General features: G+C 40.2%; 1 protein-coding gene across 1 annotated transcript; it reads right to left on the bottom strand.

Annotated features, from left to right (window-relative positions):
• Positions 1 to 1,953: 1,953 nt before the first annotated feature.
• Positions 1,954 to 17,565, bottom strand: LOC129636006 (proteolipid protein 2-like). Its single transcript, XM_055559281.1, has 2 exons — positions 17,430 to 17,565; positions 1,954 to 2,488 (listed from the first exon to the last, which is right to left on the bottom strand). The coding sequence occupies exon 2, from the start codon at positions 2,353 to 2,355 to the stop codon at positions 1,963 to 1,965; it is 393 nt and encodes a 130-aa protein (XP_055415256.1). The 5' UTR covers positions 2,356 to 2,488; positions 17,430 to 17,565; the 3' UTR covers positions 1,954 to 1,962.
• Positions 17,566 to 19,321: the final 1,756 nt, after the last annotated feature.

Genomic DNA, 19,321 nt, shown 5'->3' with positions numbered 1-19,321 from the left:
GTGTTTTATTTTTAAGAATTCACTTGATTGGTGTTGTCTATACTTAGCACTCATCCCGTTCCTACTCCAACTACTGAGGGAGCTCCATTGGACCATGTGATCACCAAGACCCTACTCTTCCTTATGTTCATTTTACACATCTTTACAAACATCCTTAAAATTTGTTTTCTTACATATAATATCAGGATGTGACTTCCAGTTCTGACCATGTTAGGAGTGTATCGACTATGGCCCATCTCTTCTGCTGATTACCATGAAAACTCTGGACAAAATACACAAAAAAAATCAGCCGAGGACTCTTAAAAGTAAATGAAATCAGGGGGATCGCAGAGTGGAGTCAAAACTTGAAGAAGCAATGCATTTGAAAATGAGTTTTCCATTTCTTCCCCTCTTTTCTCCTGTGACTTTGCCCTAAGTGCAGAACTGTTCAGCAGTATTGATACAGTTACTTTAAAACTCCTGCCTTTTTGCACAGAAGGACTGGGAAAGGGGCCTCTCTGGGGCAGAGAGTATAGGAGAAATCCTGGAGAGAAGTGAGCTGGAGAAGAGGATGTCTCAAAATTGTATGAGAAACTAGACAGGACTCTGGCTTAGCCTAGTGCTGCATATGCACACATATTCAGTCCTGTCTGACTCTTTGCGGCCCCATGGACTGTAGCCCATCAGGCACCTCTGCCCATGGGGATTCTCCAGGCAAGAATACTGGAGTGGGTAGCCATTCCCTTTTCCAGGGGATCTTTCCAACCCAGCGATTGAACCCGGGTCTCCTACATTGCAAGCAGATTCTTTTTTATTTTTTAATTTATTTTTAATTGAAGGATAATTATAATATTGTGTTCATTTCTACCACACATTAATGCGGATCAGCCATAGGTATAGCCATGTCCCCTCCCTTCTGAGCTTTCCTCCCACCTCCCACACCACCAAACCCCTCTAGGCTGTCACAGAGCCCTGGCTTGAGTTCCCTGAGTCATACAGCAAATTCCCACTGGCTATCTATTTTACAAATGTTAGTGTATATGTTTGCATTCTACTCTCTCCATTCGTTCCACACTCTCCTACCTCCCCACGCCCTGTGTTCATAAGTCTGTTCTCTATGTTGCAGGCAGGTTCTTTACCATCTGAGCCACCAGGGAAGCTGCATATGCATGGGACAGACACAAAGCAGCAAAAGCTTGGGGGCTTGAATTAAGATTTAAACCACCAACCAGATCTCAGACTAACCTCTTAGAGATGTATGTGGTTGAAGGAGCATCAGCAAGGTCAGGAAACTGAACTGAGATTAGAACCACTGCCCACAGAAAGTGCATTTTTGGTTGTTGTTCTAACAATCTGCTATTTGTTTATTACTACATAGAACCACATCCCCCAGCCCCCCACCTCCACCCCTCCCCACACACATATTGAGGAAGTTATTTGGAGTGAGCCACAGCCTGGGGCCTGGAGTATGAAACCTGAGGTTCTCTTCTCCCTCACTGTGGCTCAGTTATCTCAGACTCTTTGCAACCCTGTTGCCTGCACCCCTCCAGGCTCCTCTGTCCATGGGATTCTCCAGGCAAGAATACTGGAGTGGGTTGCCACTTCCTCCTCCAGAGGGTCTTCCTGACCCAAGGATTGAACCTGTGTCTCCTGCATAGGCAGACAGATTCTTTACCACTGAGCCACCAGGGAAGCCCCATTTTGTGCTTTAGGTGAGGGCGTAGACCAGACAGAATTGGCATCTCCTTTTGGATACTGTATAAGGAAAGGGGACCAAGACACACCCAGGAGGGCTGGTGGGTAGGCTGGAAGATAAATTCTCTGAATAGCGGCACTTGCACCTCCATACCAGAGGGGCCCAGGGTTGGCTGAGAGTGTTGTGGGGTGGGAAAGGAGTTAATTTATTTGCAGATTACAGAGAGAAATGAAGGCAGCTCACAGACACTGGGTATCAGCAGCGTCAGTAGGTGTTGCTGTGTGTCTTTATTGTCTCATCGGGCAAGTAATAGAGGCATCATAGCCAAAAAGGGCTGTGGCGATTAGGCCGAGTACCCCTGCAACGATTCTGGAGCGATATCCTCTCTCAACAAGTACAATAATGGAGGTGATCAGGTAGATGATGGCCGCTATGAGGGATCGGAAGAAATCAGTCCAAGGCCAGTGAATGAATTGTATCTTGGTGTGCAGGTCGCATGTGTAGATGATAAAGAAGATGATCGCTAGGATCAATTCAATCAGCGACAGAGAGATATAGCCTGATGTTGAGGCACCGTAGAGGGTCAGAATCACAAGGCACAATATAATCTCGGCAAACAGAAGCATTCCCTTTTGGGTGCACAGGAAGGTAGTGCAGCTGTTGCGCTGGAAGTCTGCCATGGCAGGGCGGGGGTCCCTGGGGGCAGGGGGCGTCCGCTTGCAGGTTCAAGGCTGGTGCACACCCAGCTGTCTTGCCGGCCGTCTAGAGAGTGGTTTTCAAAACTTGTAGGCCGAAGCTAACTGGTTCAATCACCTGCTAAAACAGTAATAGAGATAATAATAATGAACAGCATCCTTTAGAGAATTTTAACAGGATTCATATCCACACAATTCAATAGTCAAAGAATCCAGAATATAATCCAAAATTACTTGATAAGCAAAGGACCAGGAAAACATGACCAATTTTCAAGAGAAAAGACAATCACCAGATGCCAACCCCAAGAGGACATATATGTTGAAATTATGAGAGAGACTTTAAAGCAGATACTATAATAAATTTCATGCACGCGTGTGCTCAGTCATGTTCTACTCTGTGGTTCCATGGATTGTAGCCCACCAGGCTCCTCTGTCCATGGAATTTTCCAGGCAAGACTACTGAAGTGGGTTGCCATTTTCTCAACCAGGGGATCTTCCTGATCCAGGGATTGAACCTGCATCTCTTGCTGTCTCCTGCATTGACAGACAGATTTCTTACCACTGAGACTTCACGAGGTAAAGGTAAACACATATGAGATAAAATAAATGGAAAGCTAGGAGATCTTAGCAAAGAAAATAAATTATAAAAAAGGACAAAATTATATTAAAATGTACATTCTCTGATATTTAAAATTTCTAATGAACTCAATAACAGAATGAAGATGACAAGTCAATGAACTTGAAAACAGATTAACAGAAATTGTCCAATCTGAAGAACGAAGAGATTAGAAAAAACTGAATATTAAGAGTCAAGGGATTATATCACAAGTCTAACATTTGTAACAATAGAGTCCTACAAAGAAATTGGTTCAGAAAAATATATTTCAGGAAACAATGGCTGAAAACTTCTCCAAATTGGTGAGAGACATTAACTTGCAGATTCAAGAATTTCACAGAACATAAAGCAGAATAAACTCAAAGAAAACCACAACCCGGACACATTATAATCAAGCTGCTGCTGCTGCTAAGTCACTTCAGTCGTGTCCGACTCTGTGCAACCCCATGGACTGCAGCCTACCAGGCTTCTCCGTGCATGGGATTCTCCAGGCAAGAACACTGGAGTGGGTTGCCATTTCCTTCTCCAATGCATGAAAGTGGAAAGTGAAAGTGAAGTCACTCAGTCGTGTCCGACTCTTAGCAACCCTATGGACTGCAGCCTACCAGGCTCCTCCATAATCAAGCTATTGATAACTAAGTGTCAGGAGAAACACTGGGCTGGATGAAGGACAAGCTGGAATCAAGACTGCCGGGAGAAATATCAATAACCTCATATATGCAGATGACACCATACTTATGGCAGAAAGGGAAGAAGAACTAAAGAGCCTCTTGATGAAAGTGAAAGAGGAGAGTGCAGAAGTTGGCTTAAAACTCAACATTCAGAAAACTAAGATCATGCCATCTTGCCCCATCACTTCATGGCAAATAGATGGGGAAACAGTGGAAACAGTGGCAGACTTTACTTTTAGGGGGCTCCAAAATCACTGCAGATGGTGACCGCAGCCATGAAATTAAAAGACACTTACTCCTTGAAGAAAAGTTAAGACCAACCTAAACAGCATATTAAAAAGCAGAGACATTATTTTGCCAACAAAGTTCCGTCTAGTCAAGGCTATGGTTTTTCCAGTAGTCATATATGGATGTGAGAGTTGGACTATAAAGAAAGCTGAGCACCAAAGAATTGATGCTTTTGAACTGTGGCATTGGAGAAGACTCTTGAGAGTCCCTTGGACTGAAAGGAGATCCAACCAGTCCATCCTAAAGGAGATCAGTCCTGAGTGTTCATTGGAAGGACTGTTGTTGAAGCTGAAAGTCCAATACTTTGGCCACCTGCTCGAGGAGCTGACTCATTTGAAAAGACCCTGATGCTGGGAAAGATTGAAGGTGGGAGGAGAAGGGGACGACAGAGGATGAGATGATTGGATGGCATCACTGACTCAGCGGACATGAGTTTGAGCAAGCTCTGGGAGCTGGCGATGGACTGGGAGACCTGGCATGCTGCAGTCCATGCAGTCGCAAAGAGTTGGACATGACTGAGTGACTGAACTGAACTGAACTGAAATGTAAAAACGTCTTAAAAGCAGCTAAAGAAAAATTACACATCATATACACATCATATTAAGTCCCCTACATTCAAACCTTCCAGTTGAGAACATTTGAATATGCAAATGTACATTTGCATGTCCAGTTACATAAGTTGGTTCACGTGTCTGGTGTATATTGTCACATGTGTGTATCCTCTACAAGTGGTTGTGCTTTTGTGTACTTTACTGTACTGTACTGTATAGAGTACAGTAGCACAGTATCTTTATTTCAGCTGAGCGCCAATGAATTGATGCTTCTGAACTGTGGTGTTGGAGAAGACTCTTGGGAGTCCCTTGAACTGCAAAGAGATCAAACCAGTCAATTTTAAAGTAAGTCAATCCTGAATATTCATTGGAGGGACTGATGCTGAGGCTGAAGCTCCAATACTTTAGCCACCTGATGCGAAGAGGCAACACACTGGAAAAGACCCTGATGCTGGGAAAGATTGAAGGCAGGAGGAAAAGGGGATGACAGAGGATGAGATGGTTGGATGGCATCACTGGCTCAACAGACATGAGTTTGAGCAAGCTTTGGGAGATGATGAAGGACAAGGAAGCCTGGCATGCTACAGTCTCAGTTCAGTTCAGTTCAGTCACTCAGTCGTGTCCGACTCTTTGCGACCCCATGAATCGCAGCACGCCAGGCCTCCCTGTCCACACAAACTCCCGGAGTTCACTCAGACTCATGTCCATCGAGTCAGTGATGCCATCCAGCCATCTCATCCTCTGTCGTCCCCTTCTCCTCTTGCCCCCAATCCCTGCCAGCATCAGAGTCTTTTCCAATGAGTCAGCTCTTCGCATGAGGTGGCCAAAGTACTGGAGTTTCAGCTTCAGCATCATTCCCTCCAAAGAAATCCCAGGGCTGATCTCCTTCAGAATGGACTGGTTGGATCTCCTTGCAGTCCAAGGGACTCTCAAGAGTCTTCTCCAACACCACAGTTCAAAAGCATCAATTCTTCAGTGCTCAGCCTTCTTCACAGTCCAACTCTCACATCCATACATGACTACAGGAAAAACCATAGCCTTGACTAGATGAACCTTTGTTGGCAAAGTAATGTCTCTGCTTTTCAATATGCTATCTAGGTTGGTCATAACTTTCCTTCCAAGGAGTAAGCGTCTTTTAATTTCATGGCTGCAATCACCATCTGCAGTGATTTTGGAGCCCAAAAAGTCTGCCACTGTTTCCACTGTTTCCCCATCTATTTCCCATGAAGTGATGGGACCGGATGCCATGATCTTCGTTTTCTGAATGTTGAGCTTTAAGCCAACTTTTTCACTCTCCACTTTCACTTTCATCAAGAGGCTTTTTAGTTCCTCTTCACTTTCTGTCATAAGGATAATGTCATCTGCATATCTGAGGTTATTGATATTTCTCCCGGCAATCTTGATTCCAGCTTGTGTTTCTTCCAGTCCAGCGTTTCTCATGATGTACTCTGCATATAAGTTAAATAAGCAGGGTGACAATATACAGCCTTGATGTACTCCTTTTCTTATTTGGAACCAGTCTGTTGTTCCATGTCTAGTTCTAACTGTTGCTTCCTGACCTGCATACAGATTTCTCATGAGGCAGTTTATTGTGATCCACACAGTCAAAGGCTTTGGCTACAGTCTATGGGGTCACAAAGAGTTGGATACAACTGAGTGACTGAACAACAACAAGGTTGGTCATAGCTTTCCTTCCAAAGAGCAAGTGTCTTTTAATTTCATGGCTGCAATCACTGTCCACAGTGATTTTGGAGCCCAAGAAAATAAAATCTGTCATTGCTTTCACTTTTTCACATGTCTAAATCTAATTTTTTCTGGTAACTACAGTAGTTTATATGTTTCTAAAAACAGAACTATTTGGCTTATGGAACAAGTTGAGAGCTATCTAGTGACTGAAATATATGCCCTCCAACAACAAGATAATCTCACATTAGCAAAAGAGTAAAATTTTAGAAAGGATTCTGTGATGGTAGTAGAAACAGTAGACTGAATGAAATTTGAAATCCTGTATGAAAACTTGCTTGTGTTTTTTCCTTACATTTTAGGACCTCTAGCCCATTTCCTGGTCCTGTGTTCTCCAAAACTAATGTTCTCGTAAACACCAGTGGGACTGAGCATCAGAGTGATCCCTAATGCCAGAGTACACACTCCCACTCCCTAAATGCCAACCTAAATTCCAGAGGGAGCCAAGATCTACTTGATCTCTATTTCTGGGTCTTAGAATAGTGCAGAGTTTTGTTAGGTTGTTTTTAGTCCTAAGAAGGCAGCATTAGCTGATGTTTCAATGGTGGAGAAAATAGCAACCTCTCTTTACTATTTATGACTGTCATTTCCCTATCATGGGACTTAAAAAAAAAACAAAATGAACACTACAAAACCAGAAAACAGTTCTTACTGTCTAAAGAAAGGGAAAACTATCTTTGTTGTGATTTGGTAGAAAAGTTGAATGATGAAAATGAGGAGTATGCTTTCTGCGTCTCAGATTTTTCATCTGGAATATGAAGATTTTGGTAATGCCTGCCGCAGTTGTTGTGAAAAACAAAAAGATAACCAATAAGAAATAATAAGCTGTAGAATTCTAAGCAAATGTCAGTTATTAATATTGCCTTTTATATGTACCTATAAGATTTATCACCTAAAGAATTTAATTTAATTGGAAAAGTTGATACTTTCAAATTCCTTTTTTACTTTATGGAGAAAAGCAGCTGGCATTTTAGCAATTTTCATTCTTTCAGTTTTATTGAGATATACTTGACATATATTACTGTGTAAGTTTAAGGCATAATGATTTGACTTATACTACAAGCAAACTACTTTTAAAAGTCCTTTAGCTTTTATACTAATTCCCCTGCTTTCTATTTTCAACAAGATGATTCAGTCTGTCCACATTATCTTCAGTGAAGCCGTGTTCACTTAAAGGTATTTTAAGGATACAAAATATTCCCACAAATATACATGATATATCTTATCTTTTAAAGACTAAATTTGAGAAGCTAAAAATCTTTCCTCAGCTATTTTTAAAATACTTTGCCCCTAAATACCAGTCTTCAAGTTCTCAGAATTCATATCCAATCTTCACTACAGCTCAAGATGTATATTCATATTTTCTGTTTTAGATAAGGTCGGTCGGAATATATTCTTTTTGTGTAATCTAGCTTAGTCTACACAAACCGTATTTTTACACTCTCTGCACACAGGGTTTGTGCTTTTTGAAATGTGTGAGACTGACAAAAGTAATTAATACATAATAAATTATATTTTAAAAGAATTTGATTAGCACAGATTATACCAATAATTCAAAGATGTTTAGTGAACTTCAACGTCATCCTTTTTAACATCATCTATCAGTAGGAACCAGACTGGTTCATAGAAGCTACCTGGACTTTTTTTCTTTTTCATTTCTCCAATGGAATTCCCTGGTGGTCCAATGGTTAGGACTCTGCACTCTCACTGCTGAGGGCCAGGGTTCAATCCCTGGGCATGGAATGAAGATCCCACAAGCTGAGCAGTGTGGTCAAAAATAATAATAAATAAAATAAGAGTTCTCCAAATCAGCTTGCCTATTTGGAATTAATTTTGATTGGGATTTTCTTACAAAATACGAAGTATAGAAAATTTTCAATTATTTGATTATCTCAATTGCTTGCACTCTAAGTAAACTGGAGTTTTGTGTATTTTTCATTAAATAGGCAGTTGGGAAAGGGAAAATGCATTCATAATGACTAAGAACTAGCATTTGTGAAAGATAAAAACACAATAATTAATAAGTGGATTGTTCATTTCATTATTTAGTTTCTCACTATTAAAATCTAATGACTAGATTTTCAAATTGAAGCATCCTAAAAAATTAAAAAATTAATGAAAAATACCTTTTATATTTTTTCATGGTTAAGAAATAGATATAGCTATTTCACTAAGATAGTAAGATTTATTAATTTTAAATTTCATATATTATACGAAATATAAGGTCAGAGAAAGCTGTTGGGTGAATTTACTAATAAGAGTTAAAATTTATAATTTTAATGAATATTTATTTATCAATGTTTATTAAGTCCTTACCAAGTGCCTTGTACCTCTATAGAATTTTATTTGATTATCTTTTTTAATTATCATAACCCTCCAACATATCTCCATTGTATATAGATAAAGCCATTGAGCCTCAGAACATGAATTAACTTATACATATCAGGAAGCTAGTATACGACAGAAACAAATTTTGAACAAGGTCTCTGAGTTCATAGTCTGTTAATTTGCATGTGTTTCTATGTATTTCTGAGTGTGCATCTATCTTAATATACAAGTAATGACTCTGTACCATTTTCACTCTATTAAAAGAGGAAGCTAGGAAAATTTTTTCCTCTAGTATAAGAGACCAAATAATTATATAATTTTTAAGGGTTTTCAAAAATATATGGTTATTCTAAGAGGTAGGTAATGGTATCTCATTATTGTTTTAATTTTCGACCCCTTAATGACACAAGGTATTGAGCATTTTTTCATATGCATATTTGCCATCGGTATCTTCTTTAGTGAGTTGTCCATTAAGGACTTTTGCCCATTTTTTAAAAGTCAGGTCATTCATTTTCTTATTGTTGAGCTTTGAGTTCTTTGTATATTTTGGACAACAGTCTTTTATCAGATATTTTGAAAAATATTTGCAAATATTTTCTTCCATTCTGTGACATGTCTGCTCATTCTGTTGACATTGTGTTTCTCATGGTGGAAGTTCTTAATTTTAATGAATCCAACTTATCAGTTTTTCATTTCATGCATCATGCCTTTGGTGTCATCATATCTAAAAAGTTTCTACATATTCAAGATTATGGGTTTTCGCCTATGTTAACTTCTAGAAATTTTACAGTTTGCATTTTGCACTTTATATCTGTGATCCATTTTGAGTTAACTTTTATGAAAGGTATAAGGTCTCTGTCCAAATTAATTTTTTTGCATGTAGATGTCCAGTTGTTCCAGTACCATTTGTTTAAAAGACAGTCATTGCTCCGTCTCATTGCCTTTGGTTTTTTATCAAAGATCAATTGACTATGTGAGTGTTTTTCTGGGCTCTTTCTTCTGTTCCATTGATCTATTTTTTTTTATTCTTCCACCAATACTAAACTGTCTTGATTATTTTAGCTTTATAATAAGTCTTTACTGGTACTTTAGACCAGTAACATTTAATGTAATTATTATTATTTTAGGGGTTGAATGTGCCAGTTTTTGTTTTATGTTCATTCTCTCTTTTTTGCTTCTCTGTGTTCTTTTTCCTGTTTTCCAGTGGGTTATTTGAACCATTTTACAATTCCATTGCTATGTATCTATGGTTTGTTTGCATAAGTCACCTTGTATACTTTTTTAAGTATGACATTTTATATATGTAGAACTTATCATAGTTTGCTGGTGTTGACAATTTATCAGTTTAAATAAAGTATAGAAACCATGCTCCTATTTATATCCCTTTACAATCCAAATAAAACAGGGATCTCTGTCTTATAGTTGCAAGAAAGTAAATTCTGCCAACAGCTCTTCCAACAGTCCTTGGAAGAGGACTCCAAGACTCAGATGAGAATCAGTCCCCAGCCAATAACCTCACTTCATTTCAGCCTGATGAGCTCTGAGTAAAGGAACCAGCTAGTCTGTACCTAGACTCCTGACCTACAACCACTGTGAGATAAATTTAGTGTTGCTTTAAACTGCTACGTTTGTGTGTCTGTGTTAAGTTCAGTTCAGTCGCTCAGTCGTGTCTGACTCTTTGTGACCTCATGAATTGCAGCACGCCAGGCCTCCCTGTCCATCACCAACTCCCGGAGTTCACTCAAACTCACGTCCATGGAGTCGGTGATGCCATCCAGCCATCACATCCTCTGTCGTCCCCTTCCCCTCCTGCCCCCAATCCCTCCCAGCATCATTTTCTCCAATGAGTCAACTCTTTGCATGAGGTGGCCAAAGTACTGGAGTTTCAGCTTTAGCATCATTCCTTCCAAAGAACACCCAGCGCTGATCTCCTTATGGACTAGTTGGATCTCCTTGCAAGCCAAGGGACTCTCAGGAGTCTTCTCCAACACCACAGCTCAAAAGCATCAATTCTTTGGCGCTCAGCTTTCTTCACAGTCCAACTTTCACATCTATACATGACTACTGGAAAAACCATAGCCTTGACTAGACGGACATTTGCTGGCAAAGTAACGTCTCTGCTTTTGAATATGCTATCTAGGTTGGTCATAACTTTCCTTCCAAGGAGCAAGCTTCTTTTAATTTCATGACAGCAGTCACCATCTGCAGTGATTTTGGAGCCCCAAAAAATAAAGTCTGACACTGTTTCCACTGTTTTCCCATCTATTTCCCATGAAGTGATGGGACCAGATGCCATGATCTTTGTTTTCTGAATGTTGAGCTTTAAGCCAACTTTTTCACTCTCCTCTTTCACTTTCATCAAGAGGCTTTTTAGTTCCTCTTCACTTTCTACCATAAGGGTGGTGTCATCTGCATATCTGAGGTTATTGATATTTCTCCTAGCAATCTTGATTCCAGCTTGTGCTTCTTCCAGCCCAGCGTTTCTCATGATGTACTCTGCATATAAGTTAAATAAGCAGGGTGACTATATACAGCCTTGACGTACTCCTTTTCCTGTTTGGAACCAGTCTGTTGTTCCATGTCCAGTTCTAACTCTTGTCCAGTTCTAACTCTTGCAATCTCAAAAATGACAGAATGATCTCTGTTCGTTTCCAAGGCAAACCATTCAATATCACAGTAATCCAAGGCTACGCCCCAACCAATAATGCTGAAGAAGCTGAAGTTGAATGGTTCTATGAAGATCTACAAGACCTTTTAGAACTAACACCCAAAAAAGATTTCCTTTTCATTATAGGGGACTGGAATGCAAAAGTAGGAAGTCAAGAAACACCTAGAGTAACAGGCAAATTTGGCCTTGGAATACGGAATGAAGCAGGGCAAAGGCTAATAGAGTTTTGCCAAGAGAATGCACTGGTCATAGCAAACACCTCTTCCAACAACACAAGAGAAGACTCTACACATGGACATCACCAGATGGTCAACACCGAAATCAGGCTGATTATATTCTTTGCCGCCAAAGATGAAGAAGCTCTATACATTCAGCAAAAACAAGACCAGGAGCTGACTGTGGCTCAGATCATGAACTCCTTATTGCCAAATTCAGACTTAAATTGAAGAAAGTAGGGAAAACCACTAGACCATTCAGGTATGACCTAAATCAAATCCCTTATGATTATGCAGTGGAAGTGAGAAATAGATTTAAGGGATTAGATCTGATAGATAGAGTGCCTGATGAACTATGAACTGAGGTTCGTGACATTGTACAGGAGACAGGGATCAAGACCGTCCCCATGGAAAAGAAATGCAAAAAGGCAAAATGGCTGTCTGGGGAGGCCTTACAAATAGATGTGTCTGTGTTACACAGTAATAAAAAAACCAATACACAGTTCCTGCTTTCCAGCTTCCTTAAAGGGAACTAGAACAACTTTGAGTCTAGGCCTAATTTTGTCCCACTGCTGGTGCAAACCCTATCTGTTCAATCTCTGTGAATGAGGAGATTTTCCATTCCAGCTATGGGAACCAAAGCCATTTCATCAATGGATTAACTCCAGGGATTATTCCTTTTCATCCTTTTGGTGGTTCTTTCTCCAGTGTCAGGTAATTTCTCCACATGAATATCTTAATCAGGATTCAGCTGAAGATTCCAGGAGGAATCTCTTCAGGTTCAAGGAAATTAAGCTTCCTGAGATGCCCAGCTTCATCTCCCTGACTCAGGCAGGCCAGTGAGCCCTGCCTGGCTTCCTTCTCCCTGAACCATAGCCTGAAAACTCCAGGTAAGTTGGGATAATCATAGGGCTCATCTTCCTCGTTTCCTATTTGGCATCCATCACTGTCCTTTGTTACCTGTGTATAAGATCTTGAAAACATCATTTCATATATTTTATCTGGTTTTACAGTTGGTTCAGATGTGAAGATAAATCTGCTTCTTGCAATTCCACCTTGTCTGGAAGCAAAATTCCAGCCCCATGAGCAATACTATAATTTTAAAAAAATATTTATTTGGGTGTGTCTGGTCTTAGTTGCAGCATGCAGGATCTTTGCAGTGGCACGTGAGATCACTCGTTGTGGCCTGTGGGCTCAGTAGTTGCATGCAAGGGCTTAGTGGCCCCAGCGCATGAGGGATCCTAGTTCTCTGGCCAAGAATCAAATCCACGTCCTCTGAATTGGAAGAGGGGACTCTTAACCACTGGATGACCTTGGAAGGCCCTAATACTGTGCACTTTTAAATCTTCTTGCCTTTGCTCATTGTGTTCTCTCTTCTAGGTCATCTACTTGGTGAGCTCCTTGTCATGTTCCAAGGACAGGTCAAATGTTATCTTCTCTACACATTCTAATCCCAAACTCTAGGAAAAAGTAACCATCCCCTCCTTTGTTCTCTCATTGTATCATATTTCTACCATAAGATGCATTAAACTATAACCAAATTGCTTGATCAGGTGTCTGACTTTCCTGTTGGGATGTGAAAGGAAACAGTTTTTATTCAATGGACATTGCATGTATCCCAACAAAACAGACCCATGCTAGAATTGGGACTACCATGATGAAAAGATATATTCCTTACTATTAAGGAATTCATAGTTTAGGGAGAGGACATCCTATTAGGTCAATAAACAATCACAATGCCATAAGAGAACTGTGAGTATAAGAAGCTATGTGCGCAGGAAGAAACATCACAAAACAGAGGAGTCTGTCAAAGCATCACAGAAGTGTTATCCCTCCATCTGAAGGTTGGAGTAATCTGTAAGTAAAAGGCTGTTCAAAAACACTCTACACTGAGTAAGCAATGAGTCAAAATACAAGGAGATGTAGAGAACATGGTATGTTTGGATGAGGACAAATAGCTTTAGCATGACTGTTTTCTTTCTCTATTTGCATTTGGAAATGTTCAGAAAGAGTAAATCAAAGCCACACTCAGTTCAGTTGCTCATTCATGTCCAACTGTTTGCAACCCCATGGACTGCAGCACGCCAGGCTTCCTGTGCATCACCAACTCCCAGAGCTTGCTCAAACTCATGTCCATCAAGTCGGTGATGCCATCCAACCATCTTATTCTCTGTCGTCCCCTTCTGCTCCTGCCTCCAATCTTTTCCAGCATCGGGGTCTTTTCCAGTGAGTTCAGTGCCTATTGTATGCCACGGGCTTCCCCAGGGGCTCAGCAGTAAAGAATCTGCCGCCGATGCAAGAGACATGGGTTTGATCCTTGGGTCAGGAAGACCCCCTGGAGAAGGAAATGGCAACTCATTCCAGTTTTCTTGCCTGGAAATTCCATAGACAAAAGGAATCTGGCAGGCTACAGTCCATGGTGTCACAACAGAGTCAGACACGACTGAGCACATGGTGTTTCTATGTATTTTATGCCATGCTCCTCTCGATTCTTGGGCTCCAAATGATGAGCAAGCAGAGGTCCATTCCTGTTCCAATGTAACTAATGGCTCACGTCAAGTGCTGTGTTGCCGAATGCAGAATGTATATGCAGGATAAAATAGCATCCAGTTGTCTCACCAAGGCCCGTCAAGTAGGTCCATGAAGCAGAAATTCCAGGTTGAATTTTTTTCAGCACACTATTAGTCCACGTCTCATCACTAGTAGCCTCAGCATCTACCCTGGGGTCTGAGAATACAAATTCATGCTGATATTGGCTGCATCAGCACCCAGGAATGAAGGGCAGAAGGAAGGAAGAAAAGAGGAAGGAAGGCAAGTCTGCTGCCCTTGAGGGCAATTAAAACATTTTTTCAACCTCCTGTTGAAATACAAATAACACAAATAGTTTTTGTGTCATCCATGCCACTCTTTGTATTGGTTCATTATATTTAATACTGGCCTAGAGAAGGAAATGGCAACCCACTCCAGAGTTCTTGCCTGGAGAATCCCAGGGATGGGGGATCCTGGTGGGCTGCCGTCTATGGGGTTGCACAGTCGGACACGACTGAAGCGACTTAGCAGCAGCAGCAGCAGAGTAATATTGAACAGATTGTGTTTCACATCCCTGAAACTTCTATCTTTGGGGACCTGTATTCATGGAAAGTGGGTTTCTCATGGGAAGTTATTTGCAATTTTGAGAAGCAACATGGTTTAGTCCATCTAAAACAAACAAATCTAGAAGAATAAGGTGTTGAGGGGGGTGATTAGGGCCTGGGAATCTGTGGGGCTCTGTTACCAAAGAATCACTGTTTTCTGAGCATTGCACATGTGTTTCAAAGAGATCTCAAGAATTTTTAGATCATTTTTGAAAGGAAAAGAGTTTGATACTAATGTTCTGCTCTGATCTCACCATGGGTTTTTTTTGTTTTTTTTTTTTTGGTGTAATGTATTCTTCCTCAAAAGGGCAGAATCCAGGCCTGACGCAGTGTGAGAGAAGGGGTTAGTCTGTTTTATAAACTGTTAGAGAGATTTAAAAAATAGGCAATCTAATTGACTCATACATGGCTCACAGCCATATAAATGCTTGCAAAATTGCTTCTTGCGCATTCATAGTGACCACAGAGAAGCAGAAGTAAAATGGAAGCAAGTGAGATGGGGACTCTTAGGAAATCTTTAACAGGACTTTGAAACTTTTATTAAACCTTTGGTCACATCTTGTATAGAATTCTCCTTTGGAAAACTAAATGCATTTTGATGAGCATACCTCAAGCCAACAGTCACATACTTTGCAAAATGGTACCTCTTTGGTGTTAAATTTCATTTTCTATAAATATATTGTCTTTTAGAACAAACTTCTAGAGAAATAAATTTTTTTCCTAAGAAAAACTGTGGCTAGCTACATCGTTACTAGATTTGTAACCTCCTTTAAACATGTTACTAAAATAGAAGCTGACATGACTGAGTTTGCTGTTTACATTTAATTAAAGGCATTGCTTAAATTAAAATATATTTGAGTGTTTATTTAAACCATTAACATACACATACGTAACTTTCTCTTGGTTCACATTTAACAAAGATTTTCTTTCCCTAACTTCTTCAAGACTCTCTGCCTTTTATGATTGGCTTTCAGTTCAGTTCAGTCGCTCAGTCGTGTCTGACTCTTTGCGACCCCATGAACCGCAGGACACCAGGCCTCCCTGTCCATCACCAACTCCTGGAGTCCACTCAAACCCATGTTCTTTGAGTCTATGATGCCATCCAACCATCTCATCCTCTGTCGTCCCCTTCTCCTCCTGCCCCCAATCCCTCCCAGTATCAGGGTCTTTTCAAATGAGTCAGCTCTTCACATCAGGTGGCCAAAGTACTGGAGTTTCAGTCTCAGCATCAGTCCTTCCAATGAATACTCAGGACTGATCTCCTTTAGGGTGGACTGGTTGGATTCTTTGCAGTCCAAGGGACTCTCAAGAGTCTTCTCCAACACCACAGTTCAAAAGCATCAATTCTTTGGTGCTCAGCTTTCTTTATAGTCCAACTCTCACATACATACATGACCACTGGAAAAACCATAGCCTTGACTAGACGGACCTTTGTTGGTAAAGTAATGTCTCTGCTTTTTAATATGCTATCTAGGTTGGTCATAGCTTTCCTTCCAAGGAGTAAGCGTCTTTTAATTTCGTTGCTGCAATGATTGGCTTTACCTGTGATTATTTCCAGGTTCTCCTAATGCTCTGCTGAAACTTGCCTTATATCTTCACTCAGTATCATTTGTGTTTTTTTCTTGACATCATACTCCAAAAAATAGTCTCATCTCTATGTGCTTTACTTTTACTAATCAATTACAGGTAATCAGCTGAAATATAATACCATCTGTTTGTAGTTTCAATCTCTAAATTGGTTGGTCAGTCACTAGCTTGGATGTAAGGAATTCATTTCAAATGTGTAAGAATTCATTTTAAAAGCCTAAGTTGTCATAATGATCCCAGCATAGTTACTCAGCATGTTCTTTGTTATGAACAATGATCTCCACAGTTACAAAAGACATTTTTCAGGCATCCACTTGAATTTTTAAACTAACTTTATAATTTGTTTCATTACTCTGTTATTTTTTTTTTTAATATGAATTCACTAGAACTTTATGACATCATTTTGAGTCAAAATGAAAGATTGAATTTCTTTTAGAAACTAACAGCTAAGATTCATTTTTTGTTTTTTAACTTTTTTTTCTTGCTGTACTGTGTGACTTGTGGGTTTTTAGTTCCTTGACCAAGGACTGAACCTGGGCCCTTGGTAGTGAAAACACAGAGTTCCTATCACTGGACCGCCAGGGAATTCCCTAAGATTCATTATTAAAGATATTTTTTCTTTTTGGCTTCTTGTTGATTTAGTTATGAAAGATTTTTAAACATTTTGTATATGTGTGTATATAACCTACTAGACTATGATACTAATAAAAGTTAAACCATTCTAAAGGAATATAAGTTTTAAGTATTTAATTCCTTATTATGCACTCTTTGAAATTATACGTGTGTCTATATATATATATTTTTTTGCCCTGGCCTCAGCTTCAGAAAATTTGCCCTTTATCCTATCCCATAGCTAGTTCCAATCATTAGAAATTTCCTATGGGTCTCATGAAATATTTTGGACATTTTCCAGATCAAAAATCTCAATCATTCTCACAGAATTTAACGATTACCATGAAAATATGTGGGAAAAGGGAAGCTCCCACATTTAAATTACTGCCACTGTCCTGTCCTCTTTCTCGTAGTGTTTGTGGCTTCAAACAGAAAGGCACAGGTCAAATGAAGTTTGGGGGAAATAACACACTTCTTAACCCAAAGAAAGCCTGGGGGGCAGAGCCATAGTCATGGCTAATTTAGCCACCACCACCATATTTTTGATCCTTCCTTTAGGAGAGCCAACAAATGAAAAAAGAAGCGTATGTCCAACATATCTAGATAAAGAGTAAATGTGAATCAATTTAATTCCTACATTGCTGACCTCTTAGCTTCCAAACCACTGGCTTCTTGGCAAAATGATTCGTTTTCTCCTCCACTTCCAAGTTTACACTTACTGGCCTAGCTCCACTCTGGAACAGAAAGGCTGCCACTTAAGTTTCGCGGGTGAGCTCTTTACCTCTGTTGACAGAACTCCACAGGGCAGGCCAGGCAAATGAATATGCTTGTTGCTAGGACACCAGGCTGTTGCCAAGGTAGCGGGCCCCTGCTGTTTGCTATTCTCCTATCCACTAGCACTACACCTGTTGCTTAAGAAATATGCCTGTTTTCCTTCATTATAAAGCAAACACTTAGTGGGAAATAACACAGTTGCACCGCTGGAACTTCTCTGTAGTTTTCCAGGAGGAATGAAATGCACCAAATACATTTTGATGTGTGGAAGAGGAATTCACGTCTCTCCATTAACATTGAAGTCTGCATATGTTAATACCTCCAAGAATGTAAGGCAACAATCATATTTTGAGGCCACCCTGACATTTGCCCCCTATGTGCTCATGGAGTGACTCTCTTTTCATGAATTTTTTGCAGACTGCACACAATGGCCTCCTATGCAACTCACCACTCCACCCCCATCCACCTACTAGCATCTTGTTGTCACCAAAATTGCCATCTTGCTGTCTATGACTGCTAACCAGGGCTGGGACCAGGTACTAAGCAACAAAATTTAGGGAGCCCCTTCACTTTCAGGGACATGCAGGTGCCCTGCTGCCAACATCTACCCAAAAATGGTAAATACCTGAATCAAGGGTACTGAGATTTGTGCCAAGAGCCAGTCTCCTGTTACTGATGAAATGTTGAATTCCAGGGGTTCTTAATCTCTTAGCACAGTTTTGTTTTTTTAAACAACAAACACATTTTGTACTGGGGTAGAGCCAATTAACAGTGTTGTGGTAGTTTCAGGTGAACAGGGCAGGGACTCAGCCATACATACACATGTATCCATTCTCCCCCAAACCCACTCCCATCCAGGCTGCCACACAACATTGAGCAGAGTTCCATGTGCTATACAATAGGTCTTTGTTGGTTATCCATTTTAAATATAGCAGTGTGTACATGACCTTCCCAAAGTCCGTAACTATTCCTTCCTCCCAGCAACCATAAGTTTGTTTTCTAAGTCTGTGAGTCTCTTTCTTTTTTGTAAGTTCATTTGTAGCATTTCTTTCTAGATTCCACATATAAGGGATGTCATATGGTATTTCTTCTTCTCTGACTTACTGTACTCAGTATGACACTCTCTAGGTCCATCCATGTGACGACAAGTGGCATTATTTCATTATTTTTAATGGCTGAGTAGTATTCCATTGTATATATGTACCACATCTTTATCCATTCCTCTGTTGATGGATAGTTAGGTTGCTTCCATGCCTTGGCTATTGTAAACAGTTCTCAGTGCCGTTTTTACTCCCTCCTTTGTTGTCTTCCCAGTACTCTAAGACTGGGGATAAGTCTATAGGAACCGAATTAGAGAATAACTGAATTGACAGACACCACCTTTCTGAGAACCACCCCTCTTCCACAACACTGACTATCCAAGCAGGATCCCTGGTCCTCCCTATAAATAGACTTCTGTGGCCCAGAACTGCTTCTTGAAACACGCTTGCATATTCACCTTGGACTCTAGGTAAATAAAGTTCCAGTTCAAGATGAAACATAGCACCTAATTTCCATTTTTTTGAAAACAGTTTCACTTGATGCAGTATCTATCTAATGTGGCCTTAAAAGCTGTTGAGAATTAGGATTTGTATTAGATAACTGAGAGTTTGACCCAGTTAAGAAGATTATATAACCAAACAGGATGGGCTCCAAAGACATGATGACTCTCTGTAGTGCCAAAATTATTTAGGAGAGAAGTGATTTCTTCTTTCAAAGGGACTC

This window comes from Bubalus kerabau, chromosome 21 (assembly GCF_029407905.1).
Source record: "Bubalus kerabau isolate K-KA32 ecotype Philippines breed swamp buffalo chromosome 21, PCC_UOA_SB_1v2, whole genome shotgun sequence".
Classification (NCBI taxonomy): Eukaryota; Metazoa; Chordata; class Mammalia; order Artiodactyla; family Bovidae; genus Bubalus; species Bubalus kerabau.
The sequence above is the reverse complement of the archived record's forward strand: the minus strand, read 5'-3'. Positions and strand labels throughout refer to the sequence as shown.